Source organism: Vidua macroura, chromosome 17 (genome assembly GCF_024509145.1).
Source record: "Vidua macroura isolate BioBank_ID:100142 chromosome 17, ASM2450914v1, whole genome shotgun sequence".
Classification (NCBI taxonomy): Eukaryota; Metazoa; Chordata; class Aves; order Passeriformes; family Viduidae; genus Vidua; species Vidua macroura.
The window spans coordinates 753,745-771,882 of NC_071587.1; the positions used below are offsets into that span (position 1 = coordinate 753,745).

The following is an 18,138-nucleotide window of genomic DNA, read 5'->3' on the forward strand; positions in this document are numbered from 1 at the left end:
AGTGCATCAGCAGAAAGGGTTGCTGCTCTTGTGGCAGCGCCTTTCAGCACAGCTTTTCTCACTGTCTGAGGAGCTTTTGGCTGATACGTGGTCACTAAGCTGTGGTCCATGTAGTTCTGAAGTGGTCCTGGTATCTCCTAGGAGTGGTGGGTGCTGAGCTGCTGGGCAGGCTCTGTGAGGTGCTGTGTGCTCCAGTCTGTCCAGTCTTGTGTTCTCTTACCTGCCCCTGGCTGCAGGAAGGTCCACATGACCTGTTCCAATGCCAGGGGCTGATGGAAGTGCCTGCTCTCTCTAGAAATTCTCTGTGGCATGGATGGTTCAGGGCTGACCCCCTTCCTCATGGTCCTCTGAAGAGGACTGGCTACTCTGTGCAGATGTGTAGGCACGGTATCTGCAGGGCTTCCTTTTCTTCTGCAGAGGCAGGAAAAGCAGCAGTGTGGCTTCTCTGTGTTCCCTAGTCCCATGTTCCAGTTGTGTGCACAGAAAGGTTCCAACCCTTCTGCGACAATGCGTTATTTTTCTCGGCCCCGGTCAGCTCCCAAGTGCCCGGCTTGGGCGCCTCTGCTTCTCGGCGAGGCCGGCGCTTGTCACTGTTCCCGGGTGCTTCTCCTGCCACGCACCGGGGTGGGCTGGCTGCGCTTTGCCGTTGGCACGAGGGAGGAAATAAAGAGGCGAGGAAATTGTCCAAATTCGTCCATGTGGCGGCTGGAACGCTTTAATGGCCGCGGGAGCCGCGATGGAGAAGCCACAAACCGCTCCCAACTTTGCGTGGACAAAAATGGCTCCGAATTCCGGGGATGTGGGGTTTTATTGGGGGTGGGGCGAGGAGAGCAATGGGGGCAGGCTACGGGGGAGTGACGTGGATCGCAGTAACCAACGGGGACGCGGCAGGGGCGGACACGGGGATCCGGGGTGAATGGGGTTGCGGGAATGGGGTGACGAGCACAGAAGTCTCCGGACAGGATGGCAGAGTGGTTACGGGAGCGGCGTGGGCTAGCTACAATAGTAAGAGACCCGGAGCCGACCACCCCGGGGGGGGGAACACAGGGGATGCACGGGGGTACACAGAACTTGGCTAGCTAACACAGATCAGAACCCCTAATCTGAACCCAAACCTGGGATGCAACATCTCCTCACTTTAAAAAATATAAAAAAGACAGTTGCTTTGACTTTGTCTCTTGCGTGGTGGCCTCTTCTCCCAGCTTCTTCTGCTGCTGTGACGGCGTTGACTGGCTCGCAGGTGGAGAGGGCCTGGAGATGATGCTGGAGCTGGTTTTTCCCTGGGTGTTTGAGGATAGGGGAACTGGGACAACAACTTTATTACAAACATGTGGACTGGGGACATACACGGACTGAGGTAGCTGTAAGGAAAATGTTATTTAGGGTGATGTTGAGTCCCTTCCCTCCTTGCAGCGCCTGCAATTGGATGCAACCCCTTGATTGGTGGGATCATTGGTTGCATCCACAGGCACTGTATCACTCCGATCCACTAACTGTCCTGGAATATAGGGTTTCACATGTCTCCTGGGGATCCAGTTGACTCCTGAGGGCGTGGATATGCAGGCATATCCCCATCCCCAAGTCAAAAGTGGAAATGGACCCTGGATTTCTTTAGAGTCCGGATCCCTCACTAGCACTGGAGGCTGCTCCTCTGGCTGGAGCTCCTGATGCTATTTGAAATGTCTCAGAGCTGGCGGTTCCAGTCTGTCAAAACAACAGTTTAGAAAGTTGATGGTAAATAATGCTTTGCAAAGCCTCTCATACGGTGACAGCACTCGCACATCTCCCCGCTGCTTCCGGAGGACCTGCTTCAGCGTCTGGTGAGTCCTTTCTATTATGGCCTGGCCGGTGGGAGAGTGAGGAATCCTGGTTTTGTGTTGGACCCCCCCATTCCTGCATGAAGCTGCTGAACACTCTGGAAGTATACACTGGACCGTTGTCAGTTTTAATTGTGGCTGGGACCCCTAAGGTGGCAAAGGCGTGTATGAGGTGTTTTCTCATGTCTGTGGCCCTTTCCTCTATGTGGGATGAGGCAAAAACTGCTCCCGAGAAGGTGTCCACAGTTACATGGACATTTCTGAGTTTCCCGAATTCAGGGACCTTGGTAACATCCATCTGTCATACCTCACAACTGCGGAGACCTCTTGGATTCACACCTGCTGCCAGTGTTGGTAAAGATGCCTCCTGACAGTTGGGGCATGAGGCCACAATTTCCATGGCTTGGTCACACCGCAGATTGAACTGGCATACCAGACCTGGGGCATTCTGATGGAACTGCTGATGGCTGAGCCTGGCCTGCTCGACTATATTCGGCCAGCCTCCCAGCTGTACTGGGACTGCCAAGGCATCTGCTCTGTGGTTCCCCTTGGCAATAAAGCCTGGGAGATCCGTGTGTGATCTCACATGTACCGCATAAAAGGGATGCTCACGGTTAGAAACCAGGTGTACTAATTTTGTGAGCAACCCGAAGATGACTTGATTTGGGACCTCCTTTATGACTGCATGTTTAGCTTTAGACAGTGCTCCTGGTACATACGCCGAATCTGTTACCAGATTAAATGGTTGATCAGATTTCTCAACAGCCCTCACGGCAGCATCCAACTCAGCCACCTGTGGGGAACCTTCCACTACCTTGACATCAGATTCCCACAACGGAGTCTCTGAGTGGTTTTTTGCTTTGCAATTCTTTTGGTAACAATTTGAATTCGGCATTGAACAAATAATGGCCAGGATGTCCGATCTTAATTTGGCCTGAGAAGCTGTCTAGAGCGAAGTGCAAATTTTCATTTTGTCTTAAAAAGTGTTCAAAGGTCTCTTTGGTCATCTTCCCCATGGATGTTTTGATGGAAAGGTGGATACATGTGAAGTCACATCCTGCTAGTACCTGCAGACGAGCCCTGGCCTGTATTATGAGCTGTGCCATCAGCTCTTGTGGCCTGGTGATACTCTTGGACTGTCTGTGGTCAAGGAACACCCACTCTATTATCAACAGGGCGTCCTGTTGGCCCTTGCCCCACTGGAATATCATCCCGTACAAACGGGGTAACTCACCTAGGATGATGAAGTGGAAAGGCAGCCCTGGTTGACAACGATGGGCTTGCCTGCTCACAGTGGTGTTCTGGACCTTCTTGAGTGCAGCTCTGGCCTCCCGGGTCGGGACTCTCGGGGAACCTAAGCCCTCATCCCCCTCTCTTTCTGCTAACAAGTCAAAAAGAGGGGATAGTTCCCTCGTGGTGAGTAGCAGCCATAGCCTGATCCAATTTAACGAGCCACACAGGTGCTGGAGGTCATTCAGCATCTTGGGGTTGTTATTTATCTGAATTTGTTGAGGCCTAATTGTTCTGTTGTTAATTTCTAGGCCCAGATACTTCCAAGGTGGCAGCAACTGTACCTTCTCCTTTTGTAACTCAAATCCAGCCACTGACAAGGCCCTAACAGTGTCTTCAGTGCTACTTGTAGGACCTCACTGTCAGGGGCACAAATCAGCACATCATCCATGTAATGATAGAAAATACAGGATGTCCACTTGGCACACATTGGGGACAGAACCCTGGTGACATACCACTGGCATATAGTGGGGGAACATTTAAGCCCCTGAGGTAGTACCGTCCACTGGTAGTGCTTCATTGGGGCTTCTCTGTTGATGGAGGGTACAGAGAAAGCAAAATGGGGAGCATCATCCGGATGGAGTGGGATTTGAAAGAAGCAATCCTTCATATCAATTACAGCCAAATTATAATTTTGAGGTAGCATAGATGGAGATGGCATACCCGGTTGGAGAGAGCCCATGTCTTCCACGGTTTCATTGATTTTTCTTAAATCGTGGAGGAGTCGCCACTTGTCCTTCCCGCTTTTTTAATTACAAACACTGGAGAGTTCCAGGGGCTGTTAGTTTCTACTATGTGTCCTTTCGCCAATTCCTCCTCCACTTATTTTGTGAGTGCCAGCAGTTTCTGCTTTCTCAGTGCCCACTGCTCCACCCAGATGGGCTTATCTTTGAGCCATGTCAATTTCTGTGTGGGGCGCTCCTCAGTGGCTGCACCTAAAAATGCCGGGGGGCCGGAAATTCCAATTTGGCTCCCCACTGGGACATGGCGTCTCTCCCCCACAATGTAAATTTACAGTCAATCACGAACGGACATACTGAGGCCAGCAGCCCATTCGGACCCTTAATTTGGATAATATTCTTGGATTGTCTTGCTGGCTGTGGCCTGCCTAGTCCTAAGACTGGTGTGGCCACACTTTGCAGCTCCCAGTGTGACGGCCACTTGTGTGGTGGGATGACCGTTACGTCTGCCCCTGTGTCCATCATCCTCTGAAGATGTACAGATCGCCCCTTGCACTTGAGTTTACACCATACGAGAGGTTTTTCCTCTCCCAACTTCCCAGCATAAAACACTGAGAGTTCCAGGTCATTGCACAGGGCACGAGGAATAGGAATTGCCTATGCAATGACTTGGCCTTTAGGTAGGAAGAGGCAGGGTGGACACAGCGTGCCGTGAGATAGAAGAGCCTTGGATTAAGGGTGTAAATTACCGGAGGAACCTCTGTCTGTAGTGGAGTGCTTTTTGTGTCCCCGACAATGAGGTACCTGCAGTTCAGAAGGTCTTCTTTCCTCCTGGTTTCACAGCAGCAGATGTGTGACAGAAGCTCTGCGTCTGCTATGAAGAACTGCCAGTCCTGGGAACGAAAGTGGACAGAATTAGTGAGTCGGAGCCAATAAGGCTCCCTGTTGTCAGTAGTTGAGAGGCAGCCACTTATAGATGGGACTAGATGGTGCATTGCGGCTCCTCTTGTGGCACCGCTACTTGCCTAATTTTTATCAGCACGTGAGGCAAGTGCGCACTCCCTCCCTAGTTTTTTGAAATTGTGAGGTTCCCATGCCCCCTCCCGCAGCCCCGGGCAGTGTAGTCTTTAGAAGTGGGCAGCAATCCTGAAAATGTCCCTCCTGGTGGCGGTGGAAGCACCGGTGTGTAGATGGGAATCACCTCGGTGCTGAGTTCCTTGGAGGAGCAGCAGCTGAAGTGACTAGTTTGTCTTCGGGCTTCTTTGGAGCCTCCTCCTCCATCAGATGTGACTTCAGGGTGCGTTCCTCAATGATCTGGTCGAGGGTTGGCAGTGGTAAGGCTGGCAGTGACAGGATGATTCTCTTGCACATTGCATTGGCATTCATGTGCACCACTTCTAGGACTAATCCATCTCGGTGCTCAGGCCTCTCCACCCATCTCTCGACCACTGCCCGGACCCGCTCCACAAAATCTACAAAAGGCTCAGCAACACCTTGTTTAACTGCCATGTAGGGCACCATTGGGTCCTTGGTGGGCATGCCCAGGAACGCACGCTCTGCTGCACCCCTGGACATGTCCAGCACAGCCGTTGGAATCCCCTGAGCCTGAAGTTGCCCCTCACTCCATTCTCCCTCACCCACAAGATGGTCTGAGGTGATTGGTTCTTACACGAAATCCAGGCTGTATGGCCCCTCTCGGATTTCGGGAAGCAGGTCTGCTGCCAGTTCCTTCCACCTCCTCTCCCACAGGTTGTATTCTGACAGGAGAAGCAGGCAGCTAAACAGATGCTTAAGGTCTGCTGGCACTATGGTTTTAGATGTTAAAGTTGCTTTTAGAATGCCCTTAAAGAAAGGACTTGCCCTGCCGAAATTGCAAAACGTTTCACAGACCTCTTTTACCAATTCATAGGGAAGGGATGTCCATGTAGGGTTCTCCCCTCCCCTGGCATAGGAGGCTGGAGTGTGGAGTGACTGCTTGACTTCATAAACTGGGCCCCATTCCTCCCCCTCCCCCCACCCAGGTATCCAAGGAGCGGGAGGACGTGAGGGCGGGGTGCGAGGGACAGAGCGGGGAGAATCTTCTCCCTGGGACAGCGGGATGGAGGCAACAGAGCCTCCCTGTCGGGAGAGGGTGGGGCTGATGATGCAGCAGGCAGGACGTGGAAGGAGGGAATGCCCACCCGAGGGGGAACAGGGGGAGGGGTGGCAACCCAATGCCTTGAGGGGGCATTGCCCATGCCCACAGGGAAGCAGGAGGGGGTGGAGTCAAAGGCAGGGACAAAGGGAACAAAGGGGAGAAAAGGATTGTGGGAAGAAGAAGCCCTTCCACGTGGCCATCCTCCATCTTGTGAAGACAAAGACCCCAACCACGTGGCCGCGCCCTCCTCAGGGGAACAAAGGAAAGGGTTCAAAGAAACAGAACTGCGCAGGGTAGCACCAGAACTGGGATTTCTGACTGGGAAAAAAGGATTGGAAAAAGGGTTTGGGATCAGTTCCTCAGCGAAGTAGCTAATTTCGCGAAGGCAAGGACGCCAGGGGGGCTCGGGGGAGCCAGGAGCATGGTGGAGCTGCCCTGTGCCTTAGAACGGTGGAGTACTTCCCCCTGCCTACCTGGGTTAGGGGAAGAAGGGGTGGGAGAGGAAGATGGGGAAACGGGTTCAGGAGAAACAACAGTTTTTCCCGATGGCTCTTGTCTTACCCGGCTTGCGTCCCTCGCGGACTCTGCTTTTACAACTGATGGAGCTTGGGGAAGCAATCTTTCACAGAGGGATCCCTGTTAATTCCCTCCACTAACCTAGCCCCTACCCGCTCCCAGAACTCCGTTTTACGAGCGTCCCCCGTGGTTACGCGTGGGAAGGAAAAGTACAGCCACCATACAAACTTTTAAACAGAACTTTTGGGGTAGGGGCCCTTTACTGATAGAATATCCTTAACTTGGGTATAAAATTCCCTCTGGTGGGTAGTTAGCACAGTCCCCATGCTACTTCTACTCACAGCACCTCACCCCTGGTGCAGAAAAAGAAAAAAAAAAACCACGAGAGACCCCAGTGGTCGTCGCTCACACTGCGCGCTGCATATTCCGTACCCTTGGAAATGCGGCAAAGTCCACCCACGTGAAGGGGAGTATTAGTCAGGTACCCCCCCCCTCCACTAAATATTCACCAAACTGGAATCTTCACAAATAAAAACTGCTACAAAGGTTTTTGCTCCCAGGAAGCGTCTGTTCTTTGGCTTTCCGTGGCCATGAAAAGTTGCGCTTCCAATCCCACGCAGGGAAAGCACTGCATGCTTCCCTGGGGCTGGCGGAGAGTTCACTGACTTACTTCGGGGAGTTTGCGGTCCCATTTTCAGTCTGGCATGAAGCACTGTTCCAGCACGGACTGCGGTGGCTCTCTGCGCGGACCGCACTCGCTTGGCTTGGCAGCAGCGCTCGCTGGTCGGCGGTGCGGCTCCCGGTGCTTCGCAATAAGTCTCTGCCTGCTCTGACAGCTCTGTGCTGACCGTGGCCCTACATTGGGCGCCACTTGTGACAATGCATTATTTTTCTCGGCCCCGGTCAGCTCCCAAGTGCCCGGCTTGGGCGCCTCTGCTTCTCAGCGAGGCCGGTGCTTGTTGCTGTTCCCAGGCGCTTCTGCTGCCGCGCACCGGGGTGGGCTGGCTGCGCTTTGCCGTTGGTGCGAGGGAGGAAATAAAGAGGCGAGGAAATTGTCCAAATTTGTCCACGTGGCGTCTGGAACGTTTTAATGGCCACGGGAGCTGCGATGGAGAAGCCGCAAACCGCTCCCAACTTTGCGTGGACAAAAATGGCTCCGAATTCCGGGGGATGTGGGGTTTTATTGGGGGTGGGGCGAGGAGAGCAGACGCCCTCCTCACCCAATGGGGGCAGGCTACGGGGGAGTGACGTGGATTGTGGTAACCAACAGGGACACAGCAGGGGTGGACACGGGGCTCCGGGGCGAATGGGGTTGTGGGAACAGGGTGACGGGCACAGAAGTCTCCGGACGGGACGGGGGAGTGGTTACGGGAGTGGTGTGGGCGAGCTGCAATAGTAAGAGACCCAGAGCCAAGCACCGCAGGGGGTGGGAAATATGGGGGGGTGCACGGGGGTACACAGAACTTGGCTAGCTAACACAGATCAGAACCCCTAATCTGAACCCAAACCTGGGATGCAACACCCCTCCATCCTGGCATCCCCACTGCTGTAGCCAGGGTCCTGCTTCCTCCCCCTGTGCCTGCATGGCTCAGGCTGGGGTCAGAGCCCTCTGGAGCTGTAAGTGAGGAGGGCCTGAAGTGAGGAGGAGGAGTCTGTAGCAAACAGGCTGCTAGGTGATGCAGCAAGTCCTGGGTCTCACAACTTGGTGGCTCCTTAGTACTGTGGGACCCCATTTCTGCAGCCTCAACACAAAGGCCAGCAGGGAGGAATGGTGTGGCCTTAAAGCCCAGCTGGGCTCCTGTTGCCTGGAGCTTTCTAGTCCTACAAAACTTGCCATGAGATCAGAATTCCACTGGCCCTGCTTCCATGGCCTCTGCTCACCATGCTGTGCTGCAGGGTGCCCATGTGCAGGGGTCTGCCTGGGGAAGGGCTGTGCCTGGCCACCAGGACTGAGGTCCAGGCCTGCCTGGCTGGGCTCTCAGCTCCTCTGGCAGCCCTGACTGTGCTGGAGGAGCCAGGCAGGATCTGGCAGCAGGAGGAGTCACTGGTGACTCTCTTGTGCCCAGCTGGCAGGACAGTCCGGGTGCTGCGCACTGCTGCTGCAGGGTGCTGGGCTGGGTGCACACCAGGAGTGCGGCTGTTGATCAGAGCTGCCTGGGCTCCCACTGTCTGTGCTGCTTCACCTCTTCAGTGTGAAAAGTCTCAGCCCTCATTAGTGAGAGGTTTTGAGGGGATAAGCCCATCCTGAGGCCCAGCACAGAGCAGAGGAGCACTGAACTGATGGAACATCCCTTCAGCCCAGCCCTTCTGTGGAGGAAGTGTGTACCAGCACTAAGTGGGCACTGAGCTGACAAGGCACCCCATCCCTGGGGATCAGGCACCCCCACCCAGAGATGCAGTTCTGCTCCTCCTGGGACTGGGCTCATGGCTTTTCTCCTCCCAGCTGGTGACTTCTTGAGGCAGAATGGTTGGGCTTGGGACCTTGGTGGTTGTTGATGAATTAACTCCTGGGGCAGGGAATGCTCCATTGGGCTGCTGCCCTGTGCTGGCTGGGTTGGAGACCTGCCTGAGCCCCAGGACAGAAGGGACACCTGCTGGATGTATGGCTGGAGCAGGGTGGAGCTGCTCACCATGGCTTCAACTTGTTTAAAAACCCCTGACAATCATTTTGGGGAGGGTGGAGAGAAATCACAGTGTCTCCTGTAGCACACACAGCAGCCCCAGTGTCAGCTGCTGCAGCTGGGTTTGGGAGTGCCTGTGGCTGGTATCCCCTGCAGCATCTGCTGTGTCCCTGCTGACTCTGCAGCAGGCTCTGCTGAAAGGAGGGATGGCCAGATTGGTCAGGAGCCAGCAGTGTGAGGTACCCTATTTTTAACCCCCAGCATTTTTGGGGGGTGTCTTCTGTTGCTTCATGCCTCTCGTAAATTGGTGACCTTCTACAAGTGGCTTTTTTTAAAAAAAGCAACCTGCCTTGCCTTCCCAGTGTAATAGTTCTCAGTGTAACAGTGCTTATTATCATTTCTGTGCTCAGGAATTCCAAATTGGATCATCTCCATGATGGTTAAATATTGAAAAATCAGAAGTCCCTCACGTAAAGAGTTCACAGCCCTCAGCCTTTCCTTCTCTGGTTAAATGTTCCCTCCCAAAGTACAGGGACTGGATCTGTGATTGGAGCTGGCTGCTGGGGCTCATGCAGCCCTGGGTGCCCCTGTGGCTGCCCCAGGCACCCCTGGCCACCTTGCATGGTTGCTCTGAGGTGAGCAGGGCTGCAGCTCTCACTGAGGGCATCTCGGTCACAGCTGGTCAGAGAACACAAATGGTTGTACAGAGCATTTTGTGGTGCATTTCTGGATGGGAGCTCTACTGTTAGACTATAAACACACAGCTGATGTTCAGAGGGAGCCTTTGCTTCTGCATTTGTTTCTGACTGCAACATTTGAGAGATGCTCCCTTGAGTTTGAAGTCCTTTTTCTGCAGATAGGTCCAGTTCTTTCATTCCGGTGATATGCAGGAACGTGCTGTACTTGGGAGTGGTCGGGCAAGTGCAGGGCAGTCCCTTTTTTCCTGACACCAAGTACCAGATGGATACATGCGTGATAAAATACTGTCAGCAGAGCCCTTGGGGTGTGCAGGAGTGCTGTGGCCAGGGTGAACTGGACAAGAACAGGAGCAAGGGGTAGCAGACCTCTCCCAGCTGTGGCTGTGTGCTCACTGCAGCAGGACATTGAGGTATCTCCCTGCTGGGCAGCAAAGACCTATTGGCACAGGTCTGTTAATGCTGGGACAGCCTCTCTGGCTGCTCAGGGAGGGCTCGGAGGGGAGGGCATTTGCTTAAAACTAAGAAGTTACTTCTTTGTGTAACAAAATGCCAGCTTGCTGAAAGGCAGTGTGCAACCCCGGTACCGGCTGTGCCAGGGGGAGCTGCAGCAAGGGGCTGGGTGGAGGCTGCTCCCAGAGGAGCCTCTGTGGGAGCAGGGGTACTCAGGAAGGGCATCTCCCCTCTCTGTGCTATTCTCACCAGTGAATTGATGCTGTTCAGGGGGAAATAGCCACTTCCCATGGGTCAGGAAAAGTGTCTGGGGTGTCATTCTGAGTGAGGGCTGCTCATCTTCTGTAGCTGCTGGTGAGAACAACTGCAGTGGTTGCAGTGACACTCCTGCCTTGGAGGGTCAGGGTGTGACCCCAGCCTTCTGCCCCTCAACTCTCCTCAGTCCCTGCATCATCCCTCCTGCCCTCTGCTGTGCTCTCTGACACTGCTGGGATTCTCCTGCCTCTACCTGCAGTCCCTGTGGGGTGAGGGTGTCCCATGGCAGAGCCCAGGACCTGGCTCTTTGTCCTGGGAACAGGACAAAAGAGGATTATATGGTGGGAGAAGTGACCAGCCTGCAGTGGTCCCCTTGTCCCAGCTGCCATTCCAGCCATGGAAGCCAAGCACTGCTGCTCTGCCTGAGCCGTGCTGGTGCTGAAAGCTGAGGATGAGGAATGTTGAATTTCTTTGCTGACCTCCTTCAGAAGTACTCAAGGTGATTTGGGTGTCTGGGCTGAGTTTCTGCAGGGCTGTCACAACAGGTGAGAGGGCTCTTCCCTGGTGCTGCTGCCTGGGAGGAGCTCCTGGGGAATTCTCTGTCCATTCTCTGTCCTCTGACTCACAAGCACAGCCTGGTTTATGTGTGGGCTCTGTGACAAGCAGAAACAGCTGGTGAAGTGTTCATGGTGTTCCTCAGGATCATCTGAGAGTTAAAGGGCTCTGCTGGGCTGGTCACTCTGCAGGACTCCATGGGTACAACCACAGAGGTGGCACGTGGGGAGCTGCTTGTGCCAGGATGCTGCTGCTCTTGGGAGTGAGGGCTGGCAGGAGAGCCCACAGCCCTTCCCTGGCTCCCACAGGCCACTCGTGTGTGTCTCTTACCTCAGTGTAGTATCAAGGTGAGATTTTTAGTTTTTCAAAGATCACTGCTACTGAGATTTACAAAGGGAAAGCACTGAGGTAGGAGGTATTTATAGCATTTCCATAAACTGCCTCTCTGAACAAATGCCGTCACTTGACTTCATTTTCTGGGAGTTGTTTTGTTTAATCACTATAAAACTTCTTTTAAATCTCCTCCAGCTCTCTAAAGACAGTCATTCTGTCAGAGCAAGAGGTGGCACCTTCACAGGAATTTCCCATCATGCCTAGATGGAAAAATATATGAGCACCATATGACTTTTCACATGGGCAGATAGCAATAGAACAAGCAGAAATTGTTTTGAAGTGAGATTTATATTAGATATTAGGGAAAAAAGTCATCCTTATGAGGGTGCTGAGGCCCTGGCACAGGGTGCCCAGAGAAACTGTGGCTGTCCCATCCCTGGAAGTGTCCAAGGCCAGGTTGGATGGGGCTTGGAGCACCCTGGGACAGTGGAAGGTGTCCCTGCCATGGCAGGGGTAGGAAAAAGATGAACTTTAAGATCCCTCCAACCCAAGCCTCTATGATTTCTGACTTGTATGATTTTCCTCTTGACTAACAAAATGTGGGTAGGTTTCTCAGCAGTGCCTCTAACTGCTGCAGGTATCTTGACCTTCAGTGTGCAGAAGGAGAAAAGTCAGGTATGAAGTGATTCTTGTGAACCATAAAATCAGTGTGTCCATATAATCTTCGGTATGAATTGTCACTGGGGCTCATTTTCACTAGGACTCTCTACAAATAAAACATTCTACAGTTCATTACAGCTCCAGTCTTGAAGTGTTCCTCGAGATGATGAAAATCAGAGGTCAAGTCACTTGGAATGCAGCTGTTCCAGTTCCCTTTGCTGTTGGAAACTGCCTCCCAAAGCAGCTCCTTCCAGCCAGGATACCCTGTGGCAAAGGCCAGCCCAAAGCCCTGCAGCTGGGATCTCAAAGGGGATAATGCCACTGATGCCATTTGCTGCAAGATTATTCTATGGCTGTTTTATTTAAAAGGCAAATGAGCTTGCCTTGTAGGAGAGATTATTTCAGAGTGTTCTGCTTTCTGTGTGAGGAAATTAGGTCATTCCTCCAGCCCTTCCTGAGGGGAAAGGGGGATGCATGGGGCAGAACAGGGATAGCAGCCAGCCCTGATGTTTGAGGGCAGGGGAACTTGCCTCCACAGCTGACTGTGATTTAACAAAAATAAGGATGGCCTGAGTAGGTCTTTGAAGTTCCTGGAATGATTGGAAATGTCATCAGGCTGTATTGAATCAGCAATAGCAGCAGAACACTGGCACTTGAGGCCAGACACACTTGAGGGCAATTGTGGTGCTTAAATCTGACCCCAAATACCTTGGCTGTGATCCTGGTGGTGCTGCCAGGTACTGAGCAGGTACCAGCCTGGTGAGGGAGAACAGGGGCTGGGTTTCACATTCTCTTGTGACTCTACTTTTAGTCTTCCAAGAAGCAAAGGCCTCTGGAATGAGAGGGAGAGGATCCAGCATGCCCAGCTGGATTTTGAGAATCCAGAGGACTCTACAGTATAAGACTCTGCAAACAGGTCCTGTGCCCAGGGCTGCATCCATGGGGATTGCCCAAACTCCTGAGGGCGAGTGCAAGGTGCTAATTTGGAAACATACTGCTTTCTAAAAATAATTACAGGAGAAAAATTATAAATAAACATCCTCCTACTCAAAATCAATCATCCACAGCATGCTGTGAATTCCAACTGCTTGCTGAAATAAGCCTTAGAAGATCCTGTGAGCAGGAAGAGCCTAGTGCTGCAAAACTGGAAGCTTAAGCATGACTTCCATGTTCTCCTGTTGTTCCATACCTTTTTGGAGCAGGGATGATGTTCCCAAGCAAACTGAGCTGATGGTCCTGCTTCAGTGCCCACAGGAATTGTAGTTCTACATTGCAGCACAAGCTGATTTTAAAATATCAAAGGCTCAGCAAATCCAGAGCAGATCATGCCTGCTGAGCTGTAGCCCTTTGGAGGGGTAAGTCAGCAACTGGAATGCTCCTGACTGGTGGGATTGGCCTCAGAGGCAGGAGGGAATGCTGCCTGCTTCTCCTGTGGAAACACTGGGATGTTCTTGTCTTCCTCAAGATTCTTCTCCTTCCACAGATGCAGGAAGCACTGACCCTTAGTTCAGTGTGGTGCTGAGGGCCAAGGACAGACTCTTCTGGATGGGCTTGCTCTGACTTTGGTTTTTGAAGCCCATTCTAAGAAGGTGTGGTTTCTGAGATTGCTGGGCAGCCAGAAGTCCTGTTTTATGTTTGCAGAGGACTTCAGTGGGGTTAATTTGCAGTTGCACTAACTAATGCATCCTCAGTTCTTCAAAGCTCCTGATCCTTTTGTGCTTGTCATTTGCAATATTTCTTAGAGCCTTAGACTTAGTTTTATAGCTCAGGCAGTGAACCCTTTGAGCACAGATACATGAAAAGGGATGTGTTTTGTTGGTTGTGGGTCTTTCTCTTCCAGCAAAGCCTGTGCTGCCCTTCAGCCAAGCCAGGTGGCACGAAGGTATCCCAGGACCATGCCAAAGGGGATACTGTGGTTTCCCCCTTTACCAGAGCAGCACAAACAGTTTTCATGCTGTTGGTAAGTGGACAATGACTTTGGGTCTGGCTTACTGGCCTGGACACCACTGATCTGCCCCAGAAGCTCTGTGCTGCTGTGCCCTCCCCTTGTTCTGCCTGGCCAGGCTGTTTGATGTCAAATAGCCATCAGTGTCCTTTCCCCAGTCCCAGTCTGGCAGTGCCCACTGCAGCTGGGGAGCTGGGCTGGGCTCATGGTGGCTGTGCTAGCCAAGCCACCAAGGGCTGTGGCCAGTCCAGCTCCAAGCAGGACGGTGTCACAGGGGCTGTGGGTAGCAGGGCACCCTGGGCACTGTCCCTGGAGAAGAACAGGGGCCATTGGAGGGATTTAACTGAAAGGACATGTGACATGCTTTCACCTCTGCCAGGTGGGGTGGCTCTGGTTGCCCTGGCCATTGGCTGCTGTAGCCCTGGTGCAGTAACAGGAGTAACCTGTTGTTTTGGGGTGTAGGCAGAGCTGATCCAGGGGTGCCTCTGCCATGGCTCTGGTCAGGCTGCTCCTACACTGCTCCATTGAGATGGGCTGTGTGAGTCAGGCCATGAGGCTGGGCCAAGGAATTGCTGTTGGAGATGATGTTCCATGTCATGCAGCTCTGGCAGGGGGCCTGTGGTCACCCCTCACCCCTGTGAGGCAGAGTGATGGGTCCTGCTCTCCTGCCATCAGGACACTGCTCAGTTTCTACTGGACTTGGTGTAGTGGCTTGAGGGAACTGGGATGCATTTGGTGTTTTCTGAGCTCCAGAAAGCTCTGCTTTCTGAGGTCCAGGCTGGAGGCAGCTGGGTTAGCAGCCCTGCGCAGGCCTCTCACGTCTCCTCTGCCAGCAGCACCATTATGGTGCTGCTTAGCATCTCTGGGCACAGAAATACTGCTGGAAACACAGATCTCCTCCTCTGTAATTCCTCCCTTTTAGTTCCTCCTTTGAAGTGGAGTTTTAGCTCTTAATATGGTAAATAGTGGGATGTGTAAATGTAGGCACGTCCACATACTGTTAGTAAGGTTCCTGGGGCAGCTCTGTGATTGCCCCACAGGGAATGTGCCTCCCAGGGATGCTCAGAACTGGCTCTGGCTGCATTGGAAATGGTGAAGCAGGTGTGGTGAAGCAGGGGAGTGACTGCAGGTCTCTGGGACTAAGGAGGCTGCTAGCAAGGGCTGGGATGTGTTGTGGGGTGCAGGGGAAAAGCAGTTTGGGATTGCACAGGACTTAATGGCAGGAACCAGAGGTAGGATAAGAAAGAGAGTCTAGTGACTTGGGGAGGACCAAGAGTACAGGGGTAGGAGGGGAAAGGGGGTCAGGTGACTGCTCAGTGTGTTTGGCCATTCCCTGCCTAGTGCAGCCTGTCCTGGCTGCACAGCAGCTGGAGTGGGACTGTGGCCTCAGGGGCTTTTATATCCTGGGCAGACTGAGAGCCTAACATGGCTGCTGCAGCATCCACATGGATTTTACTTGTACTTTACATGTATTTGCACTGGTGGACTTCCATCCTGTCTAGCCAGAGACAGGAGCAGGTTGGGGCTGTAGTTACTGTCCTGGTTCATGTGGCTAGCCATGTTTCTGTCCCTACGAGTGGGATATGTGTATTCTGTGTCTGCTGGGCACACATCTCCAGCCTTGCTGCCTCTTGGATCTGGGGCCATGGAGTAGCAGCCTCACCACTCTTGGGCTGTTGCATCCAGACAATGTCTTCTGGCATGCAACAGCTGGGCTTGTCAGGGGCTTCACATGTGTGTACCTGCCATCAACATCTAACAAATTTTATGGCTTCTTTCCATTTTTATAGGCAAAACCATCACCCTGATCCAGACATTGGAACTCGTCAACTGATGGGACAAAGAGCTGAGACACTTGGCTGTACTAGGACACTAAAACATAGGGTTTAGCCAAAGAATATTTCCCCACCGTGGAGGCTTATACCTGCCAAACCCTGTAGCATTCTTGGGGGGCTTTTCTATCCCTCTTCTCCATTTCCAGATTTCCACACATCATGGTATTCCTTTTGACTTCTTTTGCAAGCTAGCTCTGGCTCTGCCTTCCCTTCCCCTATGCTTTGGTGTGGGTCCCCAGCGTGAGCTGCTGCCTGTGGGCTGGTTCTGCACCTCTGCCTCTAGCTCCTGCTTGGAGGCTCCTCTTAGAAGTTGTGACTGACCTGCTTTTTCTCTCTTTTCCACTGTATCTCTTTCCCTCCAACCTGTCTCCTGTGTTCTCCGTTCTCCCCCTCCATCCCTGCAGGTTCATCATGCCTAGTGGCATATAAAAAGACGCCACCTCCCGTCCCACCTCGGACCACGTCCAAGCCGTTCATCTCTGTCACTGTGCAGAGCAGCACTGAGTCAGCCCAGGACACCTACCTGGACAGCCAGGACCACAAGAGTGAGGTCACCAGCCAGTCGGGGCTCAGCAATTCCTCAGACAGCTTGGACAGCACCAGGACACCCAGTGTCACCAGGGGCAGCATCGTGACTCCAGCCAGAGACACTCCAGAGTTACCTCAGAAAAATGCAACTTTGAAAAGTGACAAAGGGACTCTGACTAACGAAGAGCCTAAAGTGGAGAATATCCCCAAAAGAAAGCTATCATCTATAGGAATACAAGTATGGAATACTTTGTTCTTCTTTGTCCCAAGGAATGTCCTTTCCCCATCCATTTAGCATGTGCCTTTTCTGTGACCAGGTGTGCATCTGAGCTCACTGAGAATAGCAAGAGACACTCACTGCCTTGCCTATGTTCCCAGACAGTAGCACATTCCCTTAACAGCCCAGAAAGGATTAAGCTCTTTTAGTACAAATTTAAAATGTTTTCTAGAGCAGAGGGACCATGTTAAGTGGGTGACTCCCTCTGAAGACGCCTTTTGCTGCTGGTCTGCCTGTGCCCTGTACTCTGTATTGCTTCCAGTCAGTCTGCTCCTTGTCCATCATGGTTGTAGGGACAATTCTCCCCTGAGAGGTGGGCCCTTCTGCTTGATGTCCATGCAGGAATGGCTGCTGCACTGCCAAATGGTCCCAGGGCTGCAGGCAGGAGGGCGCAATTCCTTGATACCCAGTGTTCCCAGCAGGTTAGTGCTTCCCTTGCTGGAAGCATTTAACTGTGGGAATCAATGGAAATGAGCTGTGGATAACACAGTGAAATGAGAACCCAGTGAGTAGTGTAAATCCAAGATTTAGTCAGCAAAATGCATCCTCTGGGGCTGTACCCCCCTCTGGGACAGGTTTCTCAGTTACAGGTGGCTGGGAGCTCTGGTTCTGTCCCAGGTGCAGGGGAACTTGAGCAGCTCCAAGTGCAGGATCTGAGCTTTGAGCTGCTTTGTGTGTGCTGAATGAGTTCTCCATCAGCTTTACAGCAAGGCCAGCTCAGTACAGATGACAGTGAAGGACTCTCTGCAAGGCTGGTGGGACAGAACACCTGAAAGGGCAGCGAGGGGAGAGAAACACACTGGAGAGACTGACTGCCTTCCACTGCTTTTCCTTTTCTGAGCTGGTTCTTAAGTCACCTGGATTTCTTTCCTAAAACCTTCTAACCCTCTTATCCAGAGCCATGGAGGATGTCAATCCCTGGGAGAGAGGCTTTGCTGTCAGTCTCAATCACCTCGCTGTTCTCCCTTGAATGCCATGGTCCCTGACTGTGTGGGATGCCACAGGCATGGGGATGCAGCCCCAGCCCTGCAGAGCCCAGGGCTCCTGGCACAGGTGGTGGCAGCAGCCTGGCAGGACACAGCCCTGCTCCTAACGTGAGAGCACAGCTGAGCAGTAGCCTTGTGCCTGTCCTTAGCCAGCCCTCCTGTGTGGTGTCAGCATGCTCTGTGTGTGCACACTCCTGGTCTACTAACGTGGATTCCAGCCACAAGTTCTTCTGTCTGTTTTTGTCTGTATTTTTCTTTTGTTCAATAAGGTTGACTGCCTTCAGCCAGTGGCAAAAGAGGAGCCTCCTCCACCAGCCACCAAATTCCAGTCTATCGGGGTACAGGTAGAGGACGAGTGGCGGTAAGTGAGACGCAACTTGTACAGTTTCCTTTTATTTTAGATTGTGCCTCCCCCACTTGTGCTTAGACCTTCCCTGCTTTGTGCCAGTGAGTGGTGTTGAATGGGGCCCACGGAGAACTCCTCCTCCACAGTGCACACCTGATGCAAAAAGCATTTGTTCTCTAACAGCCAAATCAATGGGAACTTGAAATTAA

At 52.7% G+C, this 18,138-nt stretch overlaps 1 protein-coding gene across 7 annotated transcripts in view; it reads left to right on the top strand.

Moving 5' to 3' along the window:
• The window catches only part of DLGAP4 (DLG associated protein 4), a 157,252-nt gene that overhangs the window by 132,601 nt on the left and 6,513 nt on the right, over positions 1 to 18,138 (top strand). For 4 of the 7 annotated variants that reach the window (XM_053992759.1, XM_053992760.1, XM_053992762.1 and 1 more), the window contains 2 exons: positions 16,197 to 16,558; positions 17,853 to 17,944. In XM_053992759.1, the coding sequence (XP_053848734.1) occupies positions 16,197 to 16,558; positions 17,853 to 17,944 (454 nt within the window). Of the gene's footprint in view, positions 1 to 13,852; positions 13,973 to 16,196; positions 16,559 to 17,852; positions 17,945 to 18,138 lie in introns of all 7 variants that reach the window. The other 3 variants (XM_053992756.1, XM_053992758.1, XM_053992757.1) reach the window with 1 other exon arrangement.